The sequence below is a fragment of the Elephantulus edwardii genome, unplaced genomic scaffold (assembly GCF_000299155.1).
Source record: "Elephantulus edwardii isolate Elephantulus edwardi_28Jun2011 unplaced genomic scaffold, EleEdw1.0 scaffold00012, whole genome shotgun sequence".
NCBI lineage: Eukaryota > Metazoa > Chordata > Mammalia > Macroscelidea > Macroscelididae > Elephantulus > Elephantulus edwardii.
Window position 1 is genome coordinate 29,898,014 of NW_006399762.1, and position 24,454 is coordinate 29,922,467.

Consider the following 24,454-nt stretch of genomic DNA (forward strand, 5'->3'; position numbering starts at 1 on the left):
CTGCAATTTCCTTAACCATATTAAAGCAAGCGTTTAGCCACCTATTTATTACTACCAAGAAATGTTTTGTTTCCACAGAAACAATCTCGTTTCCTAAAGCTTTCATTTCATAGAAAGAATTCACAGAGGTCCAAAACATATTACCATGAACTGAACTGTGTCCCCCTAAAATACATACATCTAATGATATAACGTGGAAATTGTGTAAAGATATCCCAAGATGGATTAAAACACAAAGTTGTGGGAGGATTAAAAGTGGAATACAACATCCCTTAATCCCCAGCTCTTTAATTATGATCAAGGGAAGGAAGATTCTAGGCATAGCCTGTAATGCCTTCATTCTCTCTAGGACCATTGGTGGCTTTGTTTGTAGGGTGTTGTGCTGCTATCTCTCTGCCAGTTCAAATCTACCAGCAGCTCTAGAGGAGAAAAATAGGCAATGGATTCCTGTGTGAGTTACAGCCTTTCCGAAGACTGATGGAGGATCAGCTGTTAGTTGGTTCTAACTTGATGACAATATGAGAGGGGCAGGGAAGGAGGCACACCAGCTGAGAGGAGGATAGCACAGTACCACCAAGAAATACTCACCAGGAGTAGGGTGCATCCTTTTGGGTCCAGGCCCCTATACTAGGAAGCTCTTTGACACCAGAGAAGGCCAGACACCAGAGAAGGCCAGAAAAGGCCATCTTCAAGGACTGGCTGGCCTACAGATGCTGAAGGAAAAAAGTCTTTCCTCCACAACTGACAGAAAGTGAATCTTTTTCTGGGAAGGACAGGTACCCTGAAATTGGAATATCCTAAACTCTAAGTAGTTTTTAAAAAGCCCCTAGGAATCAACAAGGTACCAAATAACATACTTCATATAACAGATGCAGTCCTGATTGTGCTTGCCAGCCTGTGTCAAGAAATTTGGAAATCAGTTATCTGGCCAACTGATTGGAGGAAATCCATATTTGTTCCCTTCTGAAGAGAGGTGATCCAACAGAATGTCAGAATGATAGAACAATATCAATAATAGATGTTGTTATTGTTGCTGTTAGGGACTGTCAAGTTAAGTATGACCTTATGTCATAGCAACCTTATGAACAACAGATCTGAACCCTGTTGAATCCTCATCTCTGACACACTTGAACCCACTGAAGTAGTCACTGTGTCAATCCACCAGAGTGAGGGGCTTCTCTTTAACTGTCCCTTCATCTTTCTAAGCATGATGTCCTTCCAGGGAATAACAGTCTTTCCTCACAACATGTCCAAAACATATGAAACTAAGCTCCGTGATCCTTGCCTCCAAGGAGTACTCTGGCTACACCTTCTCCAAGATGCATCTGTTTGTTTGTTTGTCAGTCCAATGGATATTCAGTACTCTTCTGCAACATCACAGCTCAAAGGCATCAATTTTTCTTCTGTCATTCTTATTCATTCTCCAGCTCTCAGCAGCACAGCAAGTGATCTGAAAAGACCATGGTCTGAATCAGGGTCATCTTAGTCCTCTAACATCATTGTTCCTCTGTAATTTGGAGAAGTCCCTGACTATTCACTTTACCAATGCAATACATCTCCTCTTCTCCTGATCGCCAGTACCAACTCTGCTGATTGTGAATTCAAGTAAGATGAACTCATTGACAGTTTCAATCTTTTCTCCATCTATTATGAAGTCACCTATCAGTACAGTGGTGAGAAATTGTTATTCTTTATGTTGAGATGCAATTCATATTGAAGGCTGCAGAATTTCATCTTCTGCAGTAAGTACTTCAATTCCTCCTCACTTTCAGCAAGCAAAGTTGTTTCATCTGCATAACAAAGGTTACTTATTATGTGTCTTCTTCCAATCTTGATGACACATTCTTCTTCACAGAGTCCAGCTTCTCAATAATCTGCTCAGCATACAGGTTGAACAGGTATGGTGAAAGGATAAAATCCTGACACACACCTCTCTTTATTTTAAACCATGTAATACTCCCTTGCTCTATCTACACAACAGCTTCTTAGCCTAGGTCTAAGTTTTTCATGAGCACAATTAAGTGTTCTGGGATTCTCATTCTTTTCATGCTAGCCATAATTTGTTATGAGCCACATGCTTTTGAATAGTCAATAAAGTGCAAATAGACATTTTTTTCCATTATTCTTTGCTTTCATCCAGAATTCATCTGACTTCAACAATGATATCTCTGATGCCATGGCCTCTTCTAAAGCCAGCTTGAACTTCTGGCAATTCTCTATATACTGTTCTGGCCACTTTTAAATTATGTTAAGCAGTATTTTGCCTGCATGTGGTATTAATGTTATTGTTTGGTAGTTTCCACCTTCTGCTGTATCATCTTTCTTGGGAATGGGAACAAATATGGATCTCCTCCAATTGGTAGGCCAGGCAGCTATCCTCAAATTTCCTGGCACAGTTAGGTGTGCACATCCAGGGCTGCATCTGCCATTTGAAACATGTCAATTGATATTCATCAATTCCTGGGACTTTTATTTTTTTGTCAATGCCTTCATTGCAGTTTGAATTTCTCCCTTCCTTATCACTAACTTTTGTTCATATGGTACTTACTAAAATATTTCTGTATCAGCCAGTTCTTTTTGGTACAGTGATTCTGTGTATTCCTTCCATGATCATTTTATGCTTCCTGGATCATTCAAGATTTTGCCTATAGCACCTCCAAGTAGTGCAACTTGAGGCTTGAATTGTTTTTCAGTTCTTTCAGCTGGAGATACTCTAAGCAAGTTCTTTCCTTTTTATTTTCCAGCTCTATGTCTCTGTGTATTCCATTACAATAGATTCCATTATAATACAAGCAAAATATTGCTAAGATCATAAAAACAGCGAGAAAAGTACATTCACAGAGAATTGACAAAAGCTCAAACTGGGTTTAGAAGAGGCTGCCAACGCTAAGAGATATTATTGCTGATATCAGAAGAATCCTGGGTGAAAGCAGAAAATACCAGAAGAATGTCTATTTATGCTTTATCAAATAATACTAAGGCATTTAACTGTATGGATTATAACAAATCATGGCTAACACTGAGAAGAAAGGGAATCCTAGAACACTTAATTTTGCTCATGCAAAAACCTATATCAAGAGAATTTTATTCAAGTAGAGTAAGAGAATGCTATATAGTTTAAAAATCAGGAGACGTATACACCAGTGCTTAATTCTCCTCCATAGATATTTAACTGGTATGCTGAACAAATCATTGGAGAAGCTGTTCTCTATGAAGAAGAATGTGGCATCAGATTCATCAACAACCTGCATTATGCAGATTACACAACTTTGCTTGCTGAAAATGTGAACGACATGAAGCTCTTGTTGTTGTATATTAAAGACTTCACTATGGATTATATCACAACATCAAGAAAACAAAAATCAAGAAGTGCAACAATGAATGAATGGAAATCCAAGATCTCTGTAAATGTTCATTTAAATTAATAAAATAAAATAAAAAATATAAAAAAAGAAAACAAAAATCCTTACCACCGGACAGATAGACAACATCATGATAGATGAAGAAAAGACTGAAATGGTCAATTACTTCAGCTTACTTGAATCCACAATCCTTAGTACCAGCAGTCAGGAGATCAGGAGACGTACTGCACTAAGTGTGTAGTCAAAGACTTCTCCAAATTATTGAGGGCCTATGATGTCATTTTGATGACTAAGGTGTATCTGATTCAGGCCATGGTCTTTTCAGTCATCTACTATGCATTTGAGAGCTGGGCAATGAATAAGGATGACAGAAGAATTGATGCCTTTGAGCTGTGGTGTTAGAAAAGAGTACTGAATATCCCACAGACTGCCAAAAGAAAAAAACAGATATGTATTGCAGAAAGTATAGCAGAAGGCAAAGATGTCAAAGCTTCAGCTCACATGCTTTGGGCATGTTGCTAGGAGAAGCTATTCCCTTGGAGAGGGACACCATGCTTGGAAAAGTGGAGGATTGACAAAGGAGAGGAAGACCTTTAACTATATGGATTGACACAGTAACTGCTGCAATGGGCTCAAGTATGTCAGAGATGACGAGAATGGCACAGGAAAGGACAGAGTTCAGATCTGTTGTTCACAGGGTTACTATGAGTCATACTCGACTTGAGAGCACCTACAACGACAATGAAATGTAAGAGAAATCTCTGATGGCTTAGAGGTAAGGAACTGTATTGTCAACACAAAGGTACATGATTTGAATCTACCAGCTGCTCCATGGGAGAAATATGGGCATGTTCTCCCCTGTGATCTACTGCCTCTGAAAACCTGATGGAGGGTCAGCTATGAGTCAATCTAGAACACAATAATAACAAACTGTAAGAGAATAAGTTTCTATATGTTAAAGCAAACCAGCTGTCATATCTCTATAGCCCTTTGGATATAGGAGAAAGAAACTGAAGAGAGAGAGAGAAAGAAAAGTTATCTGGTAAAACCTGAAAGTAGAGATGCCTACTCAGAAAGGAGTCCATTTGTATGGCTTGCCTATTTCTCCATTGCTTATACCATAATTACATTTCCAAAGAACTCTGAAGGACTATGTGCAGAAATCCAATTATAGGGGAACAGAATGTCTCAAAGATCACTCTTTTCTAAGTATGATCATTAGGATCGGAGCAGAATCTCTGCAGATTAGGAAAACAATGAACAGGTTTTGTTCTCATTTCCTCTTTCAAGCCAAGGAAACTTGTGAAGGTTCAGCTCCATCAGAACTGACTCCACAGAACAGAATGCACATGGTAATGGCATTCTCCAATATCTGCTTGGATCCAGTGAAGAACTCACACCTTCTGAGGTGCAGCTGAAGGCCAGCTGCTCTAAGGGACAGATTGTCAGTGGGCTCAGGCCAAAATAAGTGAATACTTGGGGTCTTTCTAGAGGCAGAACCTAGAAGCTTTAGAGACTCTAGATTAGAGCACAGATATGAGTGAGAGAAGGAAGAAATACAGCTTTCCTTTTTGTGAATATTCATTCATCAGTCTCAGTGTAGCTGGCTCCTATCGAGATTCATCCCTGAAAAGACTACTGTCATTTTCTACACAGTAGGGACCCTGAGGTGAAGCCTTCTCGAGTTTAACAACAACCAAGTACCATAAACACAGGATGTATGAAATAAAGAGGTTTCTATTTTCATTTTCTTGGCTCGTGTAATAGTTCTCACTTGCAAATCACTTTGATTCCAAAGGATATGATGGGCCAAAAATAACAGTAAAGCTCAAATGAACCATAGTAAAAAAGCATCAGGAAACTATCAACTCAAAACTGGAACACAAAATACAGCTGTCTTTTTATAAGGGTTAAGTAGGCAATGCTATTATCATATAAATGAGTTCAGCAGTAACAGTAGTAATAATACTAAAGTATAGAGTCTTTATGAAGTGCCAAGCACTACGGTAAGTTTTTTATACATTCTTTCATCTAACACTCAATGAAACAGACAATATCACCAATTTACAGAGGAAAGAACAAAAATATAGGAAAATGTGATCCAAATCACAGTGCTATGAGCACAATACTTTTAATTATTAACTTTACCATAGAGTTTTCAGAGAAAATGTTCATATTCTAAAAACATGATTTCTGACTTTGATCACCTTCTCCAAGAACTCCAAGTACATACTTTCCAGAGAGACTTCCCCCCCTTTACCAGCTGCCACAGGATCCAATTAAAATATAAGTCACAAATCTTCACAATGTTCAGAATTCACTGCACCAGATCCTGACCTGTAAGCAGCGACAACCCACTTCTTCAAAACCTGAGCTGAAATTTAATCTTCAGGAAGATGTCAGGCATCCTCCCAGGGCCTCCCCAGGGCTTCCTGTTTACTAGAAAGCAAACTAGTTTGAGGACCTTTTCACCTCTTAGCAGAAACAATCTTTTTACTCATCACCACACAGCATTAGAAAGATAGGGTAATCTTCTCAAGACTGAGGACAAAGCCAGCACCCCAGTCACAGACTCTATAAAATACATAGAAACAGAATGAGGAAAAGAACCTTGCTTGGGACGTATGCAGCAATCAGACAAAAGAAACAATTTTATTTCTACTGCCCACAACTTCAAATTTCAAAACATTCTCATATTTTCCTAATAACAGCAACAACAATGATATGGGGATTTTTAAAAAAATCTCAGAAGTGGACATATGCCTAGGCAAAACTGCTATCCTTAAACAATCGATGTTTTCCTAACTATGTCTCTGTCAAGCATAATTTGGGACCAGTTCTTCCCAGGTCAGTCATGGCTGATGAAGTGAAGCTGAATGGAATTTGTAAAATGTGGATGAATCAGGACAGTAACTTAAGAGGAAAAACTCCAGGTTGCTGTCCCAGTGAAAACATAATCTCCCTCTTATAAAACAAAGGGGAGTGTGCAGGTTGCATAGACCCAAATCTCTTCCAACAGAATCAGAAACAATGGTGCACAGCTCAAAGATGGAGATCACTCAGGCCTTTTTGAATGTCTCTTTCTGCAGTCCTGGAAATAATCTAATCTTCTGCATTTGGTTCCCAATTCTTCCATTTCAGGCCTTCTGCCTGCAACTTCTCCTGTTCCGATTATCATACTCATTCACTCAAATTTTTAATTTTTTGTAAAAACCCAGTTTCACATCATTGGCTGTGACTGAACTAGACAGAACTAGTTTGAAGCCCTTTCATCTAAGAGACCATGAGGTTGGGGGAAGCTGTTCATTATGGTTTAGATAGCCTGCTACTAAAAAATGTGGTTTGCAGAGGACCAACATTACCTGCATGTTCATTGAAAATGCCGTCTCGGACTCCATTCCACACCTACAGAATCAATGTTTTGCTTTCTTGTGGTTTGCATGCACAATAAAGCCTTCCCAAGAATGTTTGGTTTAGTAATGGGCATCTGCTAACACACAGAGAAGTAAAATCTGCTTTCTGGTTCAAGTGATATTACATTACCTGAAACATTTGACTTTCACAGAAGCTAAACTTGCTCATACTTGAACACATTCAGTGGGAAAATTTTGATAGGCTAAACCATAAAAGTTAATAAAACCTTTAATGATTTTTAAAAAACTAGTTTGCTTTGCTGTTGTGTATCGTCAAGTCAGAAATGACCCATAGTTGACTCTCCGACAGGTTTCAGAGGCAGTAAACTCACGGGAGGAGATTGCCCATACTTCTCCTGCAGATCAGCTGATGGTTTCAATTTGTGTGCTTTAAGGACTGCAGTGCACTTTCTTACCACTAAGCCACCAGTATGCTTTAAATAAAATCAATATCCTTACGACAGTAATAATTAATTGCCATCTCTTTAAGCACTGTTTCAAAATATACAACTCCCTCTTCTACTATGTAGAGTTTTCTTACCATTGTCCCTTTCTAAGGAATACCTGCTATTATCAAATTACTATTATCAATGATAGAGGTGATAGATTAAGAGTCACTACATGAGAATATAAAGCAGCCAATGAAAATGACCCAAAACACCATAAATTAATATATATACCATGGTTATTTAGTAGTTTTTCTTACAGACCTCCGTGTGTGTGTGTGTGTGTGTGTATGTATTTTTTTTCATAGATAAATATACATATCCACACACATATATGTGAAAGTATATATATATGAAAGTGTATGTGTGTATATTTCCAAATTTGAGCTCCATCTCACATATGCTGGGCATGTTGCCAGGAAAGACCAACCAGTCCTTGTAGAAAGACATCATTCTTGGAAGGGTGGAGGGACAGCACAGGAGAGGAAGAACCCAGATAAGAGGGATTGACACAGTAACTGGGGTAATAGGGGTAAGTGCATCAGAGACAGTGAGATTGGCTCAGGATAGGGCAGGGTTCAGAGCGATTTTTCATAGGGTTGCTGTGAGTCACAGATTATTCAATGGAACATAACAATAACAATAGGGGTAATATATATAGACACAGTATGTACCTTCTTTTTTCTTAATGGGTATTTTTCAAAAGGTTAGTTGTTAGTAGTTGTATAATATCTCATTTATTCCTAGAGTACAATGCTTTCATCCCCAACTTCCTTTACTCTAGCATCTGCATAAAGTTTATCTTATTTTGTCTGTTACAGCTACTGCTTGTTCTGATATCACGTCTAAGTAAAGACTTCCACTCCTGTACCCCATCCACCCTCTCCAAAATATTTCTTGGGTCCAAGACCTATGAAGCTCAGAAACTACGCAAATAAGCTAAGCAGAGAAGACGGCCAGGCTCTGAGAAGAGTATGTCTCTGCACTCCTAAATTCAGTCCATTCTGGCCTGAAGTTTGCTAGCCTGAATTCCTATCTCACTAAATTCTAATCCTATAATTAATTCTATTTTGGTAAATTATGCATTTTATATGCCTCTTCTAGAGATTTGCACTGGCCATTAGCACATTATTGAGATGCTCTGCGGTTCACAAACCTGTTTAAGTTGGCAACTCTTAGAATTTCTAAGCTATTTGACTTCGGGACTTTTTCAGGCATACAATTGCATACTATCCCGGAAAACCAATGTTCTGTGAAACACACTTAGGGAAGCACTGCCTGCCCCGTTAGAGAAAGTGCAAGAATTTCATGCTATCTTAGGGAACCTCAATGTTACTCAAACAACATATTTAGGGCTAGCCCTGCCAAAATATTTGTTAGTATTTCTATTCTAAAAGGTCTAAGAAATCTAGAATCATTAAATGTGTTATTGTTATCAGCAGCTCCAGACTCACAGTAACTTTATGCACAAACTGAACAAAATGCTTCTAGAACTTGCATCATTATCACTAGTAGCTTCAGCTCAAACTGCTACGAGCCATAATATTTCCAGGGATTGATTTTTGAAGTATATCACCAATCCTTCTCCCTAGTACAATTTAAGTCTGGAAGCTCTGCAAAAACCTACTCCGCGTCACAGTAATAATAGTAGCAAGAAACAGCTTCATAGTTTCACACCATCCATGAAATATCATTTCCTTGATCATGTACTATTTACATGTTCCCCATCAATCTAATGTCTCGTATTCCTAGGGTATAAAATCCATGGAGTCTGGAGGCTCTATACTACTGACAGTTGATATCAACTGTGTCCATCATCTCTCAGGACCTCAGAATATTAATGATGTTTTAGCCATGTTGGTTTTGGTGCTGTCAGGTTGACTATGATTCAGAGGAGCCCTGTGGATAACAGACCAGAACCCTGTCCTAAACTGTGGCATCTACAGTGAAAACAAAAGTCATGAAACTGTTTAAGCCATAATTTCATAAATGTAGGTTGAGAATAATAAAGAGCACATCAGTGGTGGGTGGCTGGTGATAACACTGGATATAATTGGAAATAAAGACTAACAAGATTCCCTAGAAGACACACTAGCAACCTGTCTTCAGCTTCTTTGGCCTTAGCAATTAGCAGCATTAGGAAGGTTATAGGTAATATCAGAAAAAAAATTTAGATATGTTTAATTCCAGACATCTATTTTCATCCAACTGGAAAGGTTACACAGGCAGATTATCTATCAGTCTAGAGAGAACTTCTGGTGATATATTCTTGTACTTTTGTATTTCTTCTTTGAGTTTTCTCTCAGCATATCTCTACAAATTTTTTGCAGAGGAAGAACACACATATAACAATTATATGGAAGACACTTAAATACAAAGGCCTTTAAAATATAAAGACTTTTTAAATATGGAAGGCTTTTTAATACAAAGGCTCTCCACAAGGTCTTGTTAACTTTAAACAAGAGGAAATCAGAAAGATGAGCAACCACTTCCTGTGCTATTGACAGCTTTACAAAAACTCACTGGAGGGTCAGCTATGAGCTGGTTCTGATCCCAAGGCTGTGAGTGAGTGATATGATTGGGCAAGTAAGTGATGTGGAGAATACTGCCAAGTAATGGCCAAAATCAGCATCACCTGAAAGTCTATAGCATGATTCGGTTCTAGTCTCACATCCTATGCCCAGAAAATTAGGGAATAAAGATGGTTAAGGAAGTTATGCCAGATGTACAGAAGTGAAAAAAAAAAATGGTAACAAACTAAATAGCACTAAAATTCCTTTCTCTTTTCAAAATGAATAGACACCAGTTAACTGTGTCTTGGATTAAAACTGCATCTTGGATTAAAAACTTAGAACATTTCCTTTTTTCAGAATACATGCCACAACCACAAAGCAGCAAGTTAAGCACAAAATACCCCGAATTTTCTCCTGTGTGCTAAAATTAAACAGTAGTTCGCTATAACTGAAGATGAAATGGGAGGAGGTGTTACTTTCTTGGCAGAAGTGTTGCAGGCAGTGGTGCTATCTGTGGCTCGAGAGCCTTGGCCTCAGATCAAGGTAATCCTTTTCCAGGGCCTGACTTTACCATCACACTTTTTTTTATTATTATGAGTGATCTCAAACATTACTGAAACAACCTACTTCCTATTTTATCCTGCTAAATTCTGCTGGTGAACATCAATATTATTGTTAATGCTTATGTGAGTTTATATGGATAGGTGAAACGGCAACAGTGACTTTTAAAAAAGGAAAGCGCTAGTCAATTTTTGTTTTTATTTCTAAAGAAGTGTTAAATAGCATCTTGCTACATTAAATAACCATATTTCATGACATAGGGTATGAGTTGTGCTTGACTTGATGGCAATAAATAATAACAACTCTGAGAAAACAGAATAAACACCAGATTTTCTTAGGCATCCATGAATAAATCCCTAAAGCATGAACACAAGGAGATGGAAAAAAGTAAAACAATTAGAGAACAAGCAGGGGTGGCATTCACTTCCTAAACCACACGCCTCTGGAAACTATGAACTTTGAGAAAAAATGACAGTTCTAGAAAGGCTTCAGGTCTTTTGTTTAGAGGGTCACTGTGAGCCATGCTAGACTGGATGGCAATCAACAACAACTGTGAAAAACGGAGGAAAGAGATCATCACAAAAATATGCTTCTTAAGAAATATATAAATAAGCTCATATAAAATGTACATTTTAGGAGTGATAATCTAAGTCCTCTAAAATTATATGCAGCTTTAGTTTGCTTGGCTCCACAGTCAACACTCTTGGCACCAGCTGCCAGGAAATTAAAAGACGTATTGCAATGGGAAAGTCTGCTGTTAGGCACCTCTCCAAAGTACTGAAGAGCAATGGTGTCTCTCTGGAGACTAAGGTACGTCTGATACAGACCATGGTCTTTGCTATCCCTTGTTATGCATCAGAGAGTTGGACAATGATTAAGGAGAATAAAATGAGAATTGATGCTTTTGAGCTGTGGTGGTGGAGAAGAGTATTGAGGGTAACATGGAGTGCTAGGAAAACAGATTCATCCTGGAGAGCTTAAACTGGGCGGCTCCCTGGAGGCAAGGATTCTGGGGCTTCGTCTGACATACTTTGGACATGTTGTAAGGAGGGACCGGTCTTGGAGAAGGACATCACGCTTGGTAGGGTGGAGGGACGGTGCAGGAGGGGAAGGCCCTCTATGAGGTGGATTGATTCAGTGACTGGGGTAATTGGGATGGGTGTGTCAGAGACAGTGCGATTGGCACAGGACAGAGCAGAGTTTAGGGCTGTTGTACATAGGGTCGCTATGAGTCACAAGTGACTCGGCAGCACAGGCATATAACAACAGCAACAGCATTTTCAAAATACACATAACTACATCTCATCATTCACTAAAAGGACAATTGTTATGTGCTGTTGAGCCAAACTGATTCATAGCTGAACCTACACACACTCGGTTTCTAGGGACTGTTGATTACTTGGGAGTAGTTTATCCATCTCCTGAGGAGTAGGTGGTGGATTTGAACTGCCTTCCTTTGGATAGCAGCATAACTCTTGACCCACTAAGCCATTTGCCCAGGGGAAACACTTGAAAGTCACTTATACATAAAAGAAGTTTTCTTTTCCCCTAAAGCCCAGAAATGTAAAGGCTCATTTTCACTTGGTAAAAAGTTTCAATATGAAAGAAATAATGCTTAGTTCTGCCCTCGGGGAATGGGAGAAGGGAAAAGAAGTAAGCACTGTAGAAAGTAGAAGAAAAGATACAAGAGGAAATGGGAAAGGAGTTAAGAAAGAGAATTGTGAAACTAATGTGTCTAATGGATACATAAATGTAAGGAGCAAAAGTGTTGTCAAAATGCAAACTTTAGTTTGATAAAAAGAGACTACTACTCTCTGTCTTCTAAATTTAATTTTCTTCCCATATATCCATAATGGGTACAACCCTTTAACCAGTCATCATTAAAATCTGGAAGTACTTGATTTAAATGTAGCTTCAGCCTTGATAATAATTACTCACTCATTGTTGTCAAGTCAGAATCGACTCATAGCTGATCTTCCATTAGGTCTCTGAGACTGTAAATTACTGGGGAGGAGACAGTGCCTCTCTCCCAAGGAGCCGCCGATGAATCCGAACCAGCAGAGAGGCACACCGACCACACCACCCAAGCACCCTAACTAATCACTAGCTTACAACAAATATAGAAGGTAAATTGTCCACCTTTTCTCCGGGCTTCAAATCACCACTTTACTTATTATCTACTGTGGATGCTCTTCTCACTTCTGAGCCTCTTAACCATAACACCCAGTGTGTATAACCCGCTCTGCTGACCAAATCACCAGTTCATGTAGGAGTTTCTCCCTATTAATTTCTTGCCCAAAGACTGTTTGGGGAACAATTTTCTCTGTTCTTATACAGAGTCCTAAACAAAGCTCTGGCACTGTACCTAACATAGTACTACAGTTATTGTTGTTCCCTGTAGACTGCAATATTTCCTGTTTCAGTCCTACAATTCAATAACTGAGTCTGACCCTTGTGCTCTTGCTAGTTGTCTTGAGCCAGTTCTGGCTCATGGCAACCCACGCATGCAGACCAGCACTCTCTACCAAGTTTTCAAGGCTGCTTTGGCAAGCAGACCATCAGGCCTGTCCTACAAGGCTCCTCTGGGTGGGTCTGAACTACCAACCTTTCAGATAGTAGTCAACGTTTCACTGATTGTGTTTTCATTTAAACTTAAGCATGTGAGGAGAATTCCCATACTGGATAGGAGCTCTGCTGCTATACAATTTCAGGATATTGTTTCCATTCTTACATACGTTCTTTCCTCTTTGCCAACTGACTGACTCCCTGTAAAGCTATTTACAGTCTTTTATTTATTTATAGGGAGTTCTCATGGCCAAGTGGTAAAGAACTGTGCTGACAGCCCAAAGGAGCATGGTTCAAATCCATCAGCTGCTCCACCAGATTAAAAAGAACAGCCAACTCCTGTGTGATTCACTCACTGCCTCTGAAAACCTGTTGGAAGGTCAGATACGAGTCGGTTCTGACTAGAGAGTACATAACAACACAGACTTTGTATTTTGCACAGATAATTCTCCCGCAAGTTTCTTATTCAAGGCATGACCTGTGGTTGAAATAACATCATAAAAAAGCCTATTAAAAGGGTCAAGATATTTAAATGACTTACTGAACACATCTCCTCTGGGTTTCTGAGGATCGGTCTGTATCCTGTTGTCCACTGTTATCACACTTGGCGATGTACTGGTAGCCGGTGCCATAGTTGTCAATCTGGTGGTGGGCCTTGGTGGGACTGGTGGTGGTGGAGGGGTTCTAAACACTGTAGATGGTGGCAGCGGGAGGGGAAAGGTAGGCTGTGGTGTGGGCCTTGGTGTGGGTCTTGTAGTTGGCTTAAAAGTGGGCCTGTTGGTAATGACAGGAGGAATATACGGTGTCTTCAACGGCCATCTAGTACTTCCAACATCAGGAATCCAATTACTGTGGCCTCCGTCACCCTTCACAATGGTACCATTTCCCTTTGGCACGTGAATCGGACCTGAAGGTTCAATCATGACCTTTGGAATATCTGAAAGAGTCAAAAGATTTAAATCATATTTATAACATCCTAGGAAATGAAAATAACAAACTAAAAACCAAACACTTAAAAACATCTTGTGCCAGTCGGGCTGCTTTTCACATTCAGAATATTTCCCCACTATTCAAACCCAACTAAAACTCATGGCCGTCTAGATGGGATAGTCTCACAGCTGACCTGCCATTGAGTTCTTACAGGCTGTAAGTGGAGCAGGAGGACAATGTCCATCTTTCTCCTGCACAACAGGTATTAGATTCAAATGGTTAGAGGGGTGTCACCTTTGGGTTAGACTTGTAATTCCTTATGGACTACATTATCAGAGTGCCCTCTCTTCCTATAAATATAAATTCCAAATAACAAAACACGTCAGTGTTTATTTATCATATATATTCACAGATACATCTATTACATATATCCAAAATAAATTAGTATTTCTACAAAGAGTTTTATGTATTTATAAGGTAAAAACCTATATCAGAGTGGGAAAAGAAAGGAGTTATTTGAAAGATTATTATGAAGGGGAAAAAAGTTTTAAAAAAATCAACCAATAGTCAATGATATTTTTTAAAATACCCAGTAGGGCAGGGACACTAAAATTTTGGTGTGGTGTTTAGTTTTTTTTTTTTTAACATGAAAACTGCAAATAATCTGTTATATATCCTGGTGGTGGCTATATATTATTGTGTTGCTTGACATAGCCAAAAATGACTTTTTTCTTATTTACATTTTACATAAATACCACTCATGTAAGAACACTGTAACTAAAATTCTATTATTTTATAACTAGTCTTTTTTTCTCCTTATTAATTTATACAATTGCTTTTTAAAAATAAATATATAGAGGTCACCATGAGGGACTGTGGAACCTCTCCTTGATAATCTTTGCCAAAGAGAAGCAATGTTTAATCTGCCTGGAATTATTTACTCTAGACCAAGACTGGCTGCAGGATCCTTCATATCCCTTTAATCCTTATGGGTCTTTGCCCTGTGATTTTCAATAAATATTTTGTGCAGGACATTATAAAGATTGTCTATTGCTACACAAAATAAATACTTAATTATTTCCTTTAGTTTGGATATACTGTATATGTTTATCTACTAACATAGCCATTACTACAACTATAGCTTTAAAAAATTTTAAAAGCAGAGAAATATTTTCTTCAGAGCAGGATAAAATAAAAACAAAACAAACAACAAAAATGTAGAACATGTTCATATTAAGACAACACCCATAACCTAATGCCAACAGTAAACTAATGTTTCTTTCTTACTTCAGCAAAATAAAATTCTCAGGAAGAGGTCTATTCTTTCTTCCTAAGGAAAGGAAAGATAGGGAGAGATTTTCATCAAAGATATTTGAATGCCTTTAGTAGTAAAATGTATGACTAAAGTTTTTTTTCCCCAAAAAAATACCTGAGCAAGTGATTTAATTGTTTGTGGAAAGCATGATTAGTATCACAATGAAGGTTATACTCTTGACAAATAACCTTGTTTCTTATCTTCCTTCAAAATGGCCTTTGAGTAATCCTGATTTCCTGCTGCAATGTGGAGTTTGGAGAGAAGTATTACTCACACACACAACTCTGTCCATCGCCCTCATATCCGTCTTTACATTTACACTTGTAGGACCCGTGTATGTTGTAACATCGGGCAAAGCTGCTACATTGATATTGACCAAGGGAGCATTCATCTATATCTGCATCAGAAAGTAGGGAAAAAAATTTATATAAATATAATTATCTTAAAATAGTTCTTGAAATAGTTTTTCTTTCCTCCACACCCACAAAGTGATGTTATGTCCTACTGAGCTGGAATCTACTCATAGCTGACCCTTCAGGTTCTTAGAGGCTGTGCCTCAATCACCCAGACAGAGACTGGTCATCTCTCTGCTGTGGAGCAGCTGGTAGAGTCGAACAGTGTGCCTTTGGATGGGCAGTGTAACTCCTTACCACTAGGCCACCAGAGCTCTCTTTGCAATGTGAAGGCCCACGTAAATCTGAATACAGAACTATGAACAGCTGAACTGGATTTCTGTTTGTTTCATTTAAAGACAGCACTCTCCTCAGTCAATGACATCCCAGCCTCTATTACAGCTAAGGCATTAAAAGAAGCCCTATAGGAAGAAACAACACTGAGCAAGGACGGGGTTTTATTACCATGACACTGGTATTTGCCTCCAATATACATGAGGTCGAAGCCTTTATGACACTTGCAGACATAACTTCCAAAAGTGTTGACACATTGCCTGAATCTCGGGCAGGAGGCTCTTCCAGTAGCACATTCGTCAATATCTAGAAATTGAAGGCAATTAAACCTTAATAAGAATAGTAGTACATTCAAATGACTGACTTTTCAAAGAAGTCAATAACCATTTGTTAAGGATTTTCTGACACATAAAAAACTCATCATAAGTGCTATCTATCCAGTTAGTATCCTTCCCCTTTAAATACAATTTAAAGTCTACATTTGCAAAATTCATTTCATCCTCTGAATCTATGCTTGTCTTCTCTTGCATCCAGTCTCAGCATATGATGCACTTACATTACCTAGTTGTCTGGACTATAAACACAAGTCATCTTTGACAAAACTCTTTCTCTTAATTCTCTTCCTTCACTCTGCCTCATTAAAATTCTTTTAATCCACTTATTCTCCTTTTCTAAATGAAGAAAAGATTAAAAGTTGTCATGAATTTAATTTTACTTGGATCCATAATCAGCATCCATGGAAGCAGCAGTCAAGAAAGCAAAAAGCATATGTCACTGAACAAATCTACTGCCAAGAAACTCTGTAGAGTGGCCTAAGGTGTATGTTGCATAAGTCACGGCATTTCTCAATTGCTTTCTGTGCATATGAAAGTTGTACAAGAATAAGGAAGCCCCCTGCAACCAGGAGAAGATAAAGTAGATGAATGGGATCTTCTAAGAATCAAATCCCTATGCACATCCAAAAACTTCACCAACAGGGTAAAAAGGGAAGCCACCGACTGGGGAAAAGTATTTGGTAATGACGTATTAGATAAGGGACTTATATTCAGAATTTATAAAATCCTTGAGCACCACAACAAGATAAAGCTAAATAATCCATAGAAAAATGGGCACAGGATATGAACAGACACTTCCCCAAAGAAGACATCCAGATGGCTAACAAGCACATGAAGAAATGTTCAAAATCCCTAGCTCTAAGAGAAATGCAAATTAAAACAACTATGAGATATCATCTCACCCCAGTAAGAACAGCAAAATTTAACAAGCAACAAATGCTGGCGAGGTTGTGGAGAAACTGGAACTCTTACTCACTGTTGGTGGGAGTGTAAAATAGTGCAATCATTGTGGAAGGCGGTAGGACACACTGACAAAGGAAATTAATCAGAACTGGCTTTGACAAGCACTGTGGCAACTGGACAATTAAAACAGACTTTCAAGGGGGGGGTAAAAAAAGAAGAACGAACTGGGGAGGAGGGTAGAGAAAATAGTGCAACAATGAATGAATTAAAACCTCAAATCTCTGTAAATGTTCATTAAAATTAATAAAACTTAATAATAATAATAAAGTTACAAATGGAGACACCATTTGACCCAGCAATTCCACTACTGGGAATATACCCCAAAGAGACCATAACTGCCATCCAAGCAGATATATACACACAACCATGTTTACTGCGGCTTTGTTCACAATAGCTAGGAAACAACCTAAGTGCCCATCAACAAACGAATGGATAGAGAAGCTGTGGTATATTCACACAATGGAATACTGTGCTGAATTGCAAAACAAGGAACTCATTCAATATTATTCAAAATGGGTGAGTCTGGAGGACATATGCTGAGTGAAGTCTGGAGGACATTATACTAAGTGAAGTATCTCAGACACAAAAGGACAATTACTGCATGGTGCCACTATTGTAAAACAGGACTGACCGTGGGGTTGGGGAAAGATTGAGAAAGATGGGTTCAATAATGTATACTGCATTGAAACAGATGAGGGAGAAAACTGTTTAAAAGGGATATGTGATTAGGTATTTTTGTCATGACGGGAGTCTAGAGCAAAGGCTACATGGTGGAGTGGACCTGGAGGGAGGGTTTGTAAAACAATGAAAGAATCTTTCTTTTACTTTTCTAAAAGGGTAGTGTACTAGGGGAGAGGGTTGGGAGGGAAGAAAAGTGCAACAATGAATAAATGGAAATCCAAAGTCCCTGTAAATTTTTACTGACATGAATAATAAATTTTAAAAAATTAAAATAAAAATAAGGAGGCCCAAAGTAGGACAAAGTAGGAAAAGCTTAAAAGGCTTATTGTTATCGTTAAGTGCCGTCGAGTCATAGGAACCCTATGAAGGAGAGTCCTCAATGCTTGTTAAAAGTCACAGCTCATGATAAAAGGGCTGACAAATACAGACAGAAATACAAAACCAGGACAAGATAAAATTGATGAATGAGACTTTCTAAAGATTAAATTTCTGTGCCCATCAAAAACATTTTCCAACAGAATGAAGAGAAAACCTACTAATAGGGGAAAAACATTTGGCAAAACTATCTCAGACAAGGGTCTCATAACAAAAGTTTTAGAACCTCCACAAGAAAAAGACTGATAACACTATTACAAAATGGCAAAAGACACGGAAAGACCTTCCAGAGAGAAAATATTTGGATGGCCAACAAACATAAAGAAATGCTCAAAACTTCTGGAAATAAGAGAGATGAAAATCAAAACCACAATGAGATACTGTCTCACTCCAGTAGCAATGGCAAAGTTTACAGGACAGCAAATAATGAATGTTGTAGAGAATGTAGAGATATAGGAACTCTTATACACTGTTGGTGGGATTGTAAAATGGTACAAACACTCTGGAAGGCAGTTTGACATTTCCTCAAAAAGCTGATCATAGAAATTCTATATGACCCAGCTATTCCACTGCTTGGAATATATCCTGAGAAAATTAGAACTGACACAGAAATGGAAATTTGTACACCAATGTTCACAGCAGCATTATTCACAATCACAACATGGAAAAGCCCAAATGTCCAACCACAATGGAATAGATTGAGGAATTACAATACATTCACATGATGGAATACTACACAGCATGAAGTAGCAATGATTTAGAAAATTACTACATAACTTGCAAGCAAATAGAAAGTATTATGTTAAGTGAACTAAGTCAATCCCATAAGTACAAATACTATGTAAGACCATTATTGTAGAAATAGAAAGCTAACCAGTAAAACAGTCATGAGATTCAAGGGGGGGAGGGTAAAAGGACATGGGGGAGGATTAACAGGGAGGTAATTACAGAGTCACCTAATTTGATGGGTGGGTAAAGGAAATGGGAAAGATCTGGTTTGATTTGTAAGCAAATCAATATAAAATAAAAATTTATTTAAAGAAAAACCAGACACACAAAAATGGACTTATAAAACACTACACAATATTGTTGAGCCTGGAATAGATTATGCTGAGTGAAAGATCTCAGTCACAAAAGGACAAATATTGCATCACAACCCTGTTATAAGACTAATAGGGGTGGTTGGGAAAAAACAGGAAAAGAGTGTATAGATAATGAACACTGCACTGCAACAGATGAGATGAAGGACAATCTGAAGGGAATGTATGATTGAGCATTATATATGGAACAATTGACAATTTGGAACAAAAGATGCACTATAAAGCAGACTGGGTAAGGGGGGAAAGGATGGGAAGGGAGGAAAATTTGCAACAATGAATGAATGAAAACCCATCTTTCTGTAAACTTAAGTTAGAATCACAATTTTTAAAAAATAAAAAGAGGGAGAGGAAAGAATAAGGAAGCCCAAAGATTAATTGTGATGTTGGCAAAGAACACTTCATCTCACATACCTGAAGCATGTCAGGAGAGTCTAGGCTTGTAAAATAACATCATGCTCAGTGGATGAAGAGACAAACTTAAACACAATTGGCATAAGTGACTACAATCATGGGCTTGGGCACAGCAGTGAATATGAGGGTAGCACAGGTTTGGGCAGGGTTTCATTTTATTGTGCAGAAGGTTGCTAAGAGTTGGAGCCAACTTGATGGCACTGAGCAAGAACTCTCCTCTTCACCCACCATCAGTACCCTGACCTGGGCCGCCATATCTCTGGCTGCATTTTGCATTCATGAACTCACTCGCTGTTGAGTCAGAAATGACTCCCATCTGAGGGGTTTGGAGGCTGTAAATCACACTGGATGGGACTGTCTTTTTGCCAAAAAGCCACTAATGAATTTGAACCCTTTGAGTTGTTATCCATACAACTCCCTACTGACTGACTATGTCACCAGAGCTCCCTTTGTCAAGAGTCTCCAATATGTCTCTCTGATGCCAATTTTACTCCTGTCAAGTGTTCCCTGACCCAACTATCAAAATGACCTTGTTGAAACATAAGACTAGGAAATCAGAACCATACTTTCCACCGGCCTTAGAAATAAAATCCACATTTCACGTTATGTCCTTAAAAGAGCTTGCAATGTGGCTCCTTTCCACCTCCCCTCTTGTCACCACGCCTAATACTCACACTGCAATTCAGCCATATTTGTCATTTTTTATAATCTTCCAAAGCCAAGCTCTACCACAGCAGTGCCCAGCTGGACTGGTGATTCACACGGCTTATCCTCTATATCTCACTTGAAGGCTTTTTCTTCCCCCTGCTTTCTAAAGTAAACCTTTTCGTTTTCCCCTCTTTTAGTGTCTCATTAACCTTTAACTAAATTTGAAATTTTATCAAGTTTTTGTTTCTTTTCTGTCTTTCCTATTAGACTATCAACCTTTTTGAAAACTAAAATCTTGGATGCTTTTTTTTATCACTGTTCTGTCCCAGCATAGAACAGTACTGAAAAAACATCCGTGAGATGGCCAAATACTTCCACTTACTGAGTGTGTACAACATGCTAGGTAGTATGCATATGTAATTTAATTGAGTCCTTATATTTGTTTTGACCAGGTTGTTGTTGTAAGGTGTCAATGAGTTGAGTATGATTCACAGCAACTTTAAGAAACAATAGCTCTAAACCCTGTCCTGTCCTGGGTCATCCTCATCATCTCTGACACACTTGATTCCATGGCTGCAGCCACTGTGTCAGTTCACTTTGTTGGGGGTCTTCCTCTCTTTTGCTGTCTCTCCATCTCTCTGAGCATGAAGTCCCTTTCCAAGAAACAGCCTCTCCTAGCAACAAACTGAAAGTATGTGAGATGAAGCTTCAACTTCCTTGCTTCTAAGGAATACTCTGGTTCCACTTTTCCCAGGACATATTTGTCCTTTTTGCAGTCCATGGGATATTAAGTATTCTTCTCCAACATCACAACTCAAAGGCATCAATTCTTTCGCCATCCTTACTCACTGTCCAACTCTCAGATGAAAAGTAATTGAAAAGATCATGGCTTTAATGGAGCACACCTTAGTTTTTAAACTGGCATCATTGCTCCTTAGTACTTTGGAGAGGGCTTTGAGAGCAGATTTCATGTGTCATGATATTCATTTATGTGGCACTACTCTTATTTTAAAAATTAAGAGACTCAGAGAAGGCAAATCTTAATCAGAAAAAGATTAGAATTCATGCCCCTAAGTTGATTCTGATCCTACTGGACAGAGTAGAAATGCTCCATAGGATTTTTTTTTATTCAGATCTTAATGAAAGTTTATAAAAAAACTTGGATTTTCATTCATTCATTGTTGCATATTTTCCTCCCTGTCCCTCACCCCAGTTTGCTTTTTTTTTAAAGGGGAAAAAAAAAGTTCTTTCGTTGTTGTCCAGTTCCCTCCCACCCCCATCCAGACCACTTTACTATGTAGTTCTAATATATTCTGGACTCCTGTCATGCCAATAACACCTAATCAGATATTCCTTTTATACAATTCTCTCCCTTCTCTGTTCCAATGCCATGTCCATTATTTATCCCCTCTTTTCTTAGTTTCCTCCCAAACCCCAGAGCATTTTTAAGCTGTAATCTTCAAGAAAGGAGAAAGTAACTTTCTATCATGGAACTAAGTAAGCAGTTACTAAAGTCAAATTCCTGATCTTTCGGTTAGCAATCGAGTTATATAACCACTGTGTCACTGGGCCTCCACTGTCTCAGATTACATATCTAGAAAACACTAGTTTGAAACCAAAGCCCAGACTCTTAACCAATGTTCCATCAATTAATTGGGCAGGGTGTGTGTGTGTGTAAAGGAGAAAATCTTGTAGCATAACTGATTTATCTGTTTAGCTTCAACCCTCACCTACCTTTTTACCATTTACATTATATACATACATTATATATTGGGCTCTCTGTGTTTCCCTGAACATTGTCCTCCCTTAAACTTCAGTGCATTTGCACACATGACCGTTCTGCCCGAAGTTCCTTCCTGTCAATCACCTTTAGGGAACAAGGTTTCCATGGCTCACTAACAGACAGAGGTCCTCTTCTGAAACAGAACCTTCTAAAAGATTCTCCAACTACCTGATGCAGATAACTCTGCTTTCCCCTATTCATAACCATTTTCTTTCTTCCTTTATCTTTGAGTGGCTACTGATTGAAATGTTAATTTTACAACTTACCCACACAGGTCCTCCCATCAGGAGCCAGCTGGAGGCCAGGCGAGGGACACTGGCACCGGATCTGTCCTTTGACAACATCACAACCATATTGACAATTTGCCATGGAGCATGTCAGGGCACCTGGATGGAGGCAGAGAATCTGGCTGATACGGAGCAGAGAACAGATTCAGCAACTGAAGTAACTATATTCTTCTCTTTTCCTGAAACTAGCGAAACTGAATCAACAATGAAGACAAAGAGATCTCAAGTATCCAACATTCTAAAGAGAGTAAATTTAAAAGAGAGAGAGAGAGAGACAGAGAGAAACACTGCCAGGGATAATTAAGAAGTAGACCAGCTTCCATTATTCTCCAGAGGAAATCTTTCCTATTTTTAAGAATTAAAAAGAGAAAGGTAAAACCTCATCCTGTGTAGATTATCTGAAAAATTTTCCAGTGGTCAGGGAAAATGGAGAATTGAGGTATTTTTCCAGTTTACTCAAGCTAAGCACCGTTCTAAACAAAACATCCAAGTAATGTCTCAATTGCCCATTAAAGTTTTTCAGAAGAGGAGGCGATTCCTCATAGAGCTGCACAAAATTGGAAGCTCCTAGCATCGGTAGCACGTTATTCAAGTTCTCCGCTCTGTTCATGCAATGCCAAATAATTCTACCCAATCTTTTTTATGCCATAAAATGCAGTTTTAAACTGATAATTTAGTGATAGTAAAAACTGAAATTGATAAAGAAAATTTCAATTCAAGGTTCAGCCTGCAGATAATTATCAGGCATTATTTACCTCATACTTAGATAATAGGACACATATAAAAACCTACAGTCTTTTTTTTAAATATAAGTTAGGTGAATTTGGTTTATATATTTGGGGTTTTCCCCCTAAAAAGTAAAATAAACAATATTTAGTCTACTAAAAACACATACTCATTGCCACTGACTCATGGCTGATGCTCTAATGGGTTTCAGAGACTAAATCACAGCAAGAAACTGCTCATCTTTCTTCCAAGAAGTTGCTGGTGGACTCAACTTGCCTATCTTTGAGTGCCAGGAAAACTCCTTGCCTACTAGGCCATCAGCGCTCATGTGAAAAATTATTTATAAATGGTTTACAATATTCAATGAATCTAACAGATCTTTCTGTGACAAATAGAGTGTGCATTCTTATAAGTAACACAGCAGTCCTCAAATGGTAATGTTCTTTTAGTCTGGAAAATTTTTTCCCTGTCCAGGTAAAAGACAGGAAATTATGACGGGTTATTCTTAGCCTAAATTAAGTTAATGTTCTCACCCATGACAAATGAATGTTATACATCTAAAATCTCTAACTTTGAATTCTTTGAGCCCATGTATAAACAAACACACAGCCTGTTTAGGAGACCTGGGAGGCCACTTTTACAAGTCAGGCTACTAGAGCACAACATGACAGCAAGCCCAAAGCACTTGTGTAACAGTTAAGATTCTTGACATACTTGAGCAGGACCCATCCGGCATGAGCATATATCCGTTGAGACAGTAGCACTTGTAGCTGCCGTAAGTGTTCATGCACCTGTGCTTACAGGGCCGTGGCTTCAGGCCACACTCATTTAGATCTGAAAAGAATGGGGTTGAAGTGGAAAAAAAATCACCAAACTGCAGTATGACTGTAACACATTCAAAATACGTCTCTACACTGAAGAATGAGTGAGAAAAGGAGGCGAAATTTTATCTGTCTAATCATATGAGAGATTATTTCTGTTACATGTATACAATGTCAATTGGTTTTACTGGAATGGACAAAGAGTTTTCTATCATTTGTGACCTAAAGTTTTACCGTGGTGAAGTCTCTTCAATTTCTGAAGCTTAAATTTTGTGTTAGATGTGGTCTCTCCCGCTGATGAAGAGAGGAGCATAGTCATCACGTCACGGGTGGGAATTGGCTGGATGATAATGAGTAGTTTTCATAGGGGCAGATCTCCAGGTCTTTCCCTGGAGAGCTACTACATGAGTTTGAACCACCAAACTTTGTTATTAGCTGAACACTTTATCATTGTGCTGCTAGCAAAGCTCTTACATGACTGACAACCTCCCTTGTATATCTGGGTTACTTTTACGTTTATTCCTGACAATGTG

General features: G+C 38.5%; 1 protein-coding gene across 4 annotated transcripts in view; it reads right to left on the reverse strand.

Moving 5' to 3' along the window:
- The window catches only part of NPNT (nephronectin), a 111,164-nt gene that overhangs the window by 29,356 nt on the left and 57,354 nt on the right, over positions 1–24,454 (reverse strand). For all 4 annotated transcript variants that reach the window (XM_006881115.1, XM_006881112.1, XM_006881113.1 and 1 more), the window contains 5 exons: positions 23,815–23,934; positions 22,354–22,473; positions 15,963–16,097; positions 15,380–15,502; positions 13,402–13,797 (listed from right to left, as the gene is read on the reverse strand). In XM_006881115.1, coding sequence (XP_006881177.1) covers positions 13,402–13,797; positions 15,380–15,502; positions 15,963–16,097; positions 22,354–22,473; positions 23,815–23,934 — 894 coding nt within the window. The remainder of the gene's footprint in view (positions 1–13,401; positions 13,798–15,379; positions 15,503–15,962; positions 16,098–22,353; positions 22,474–23,814; positions 23,935–24,454) is intronic.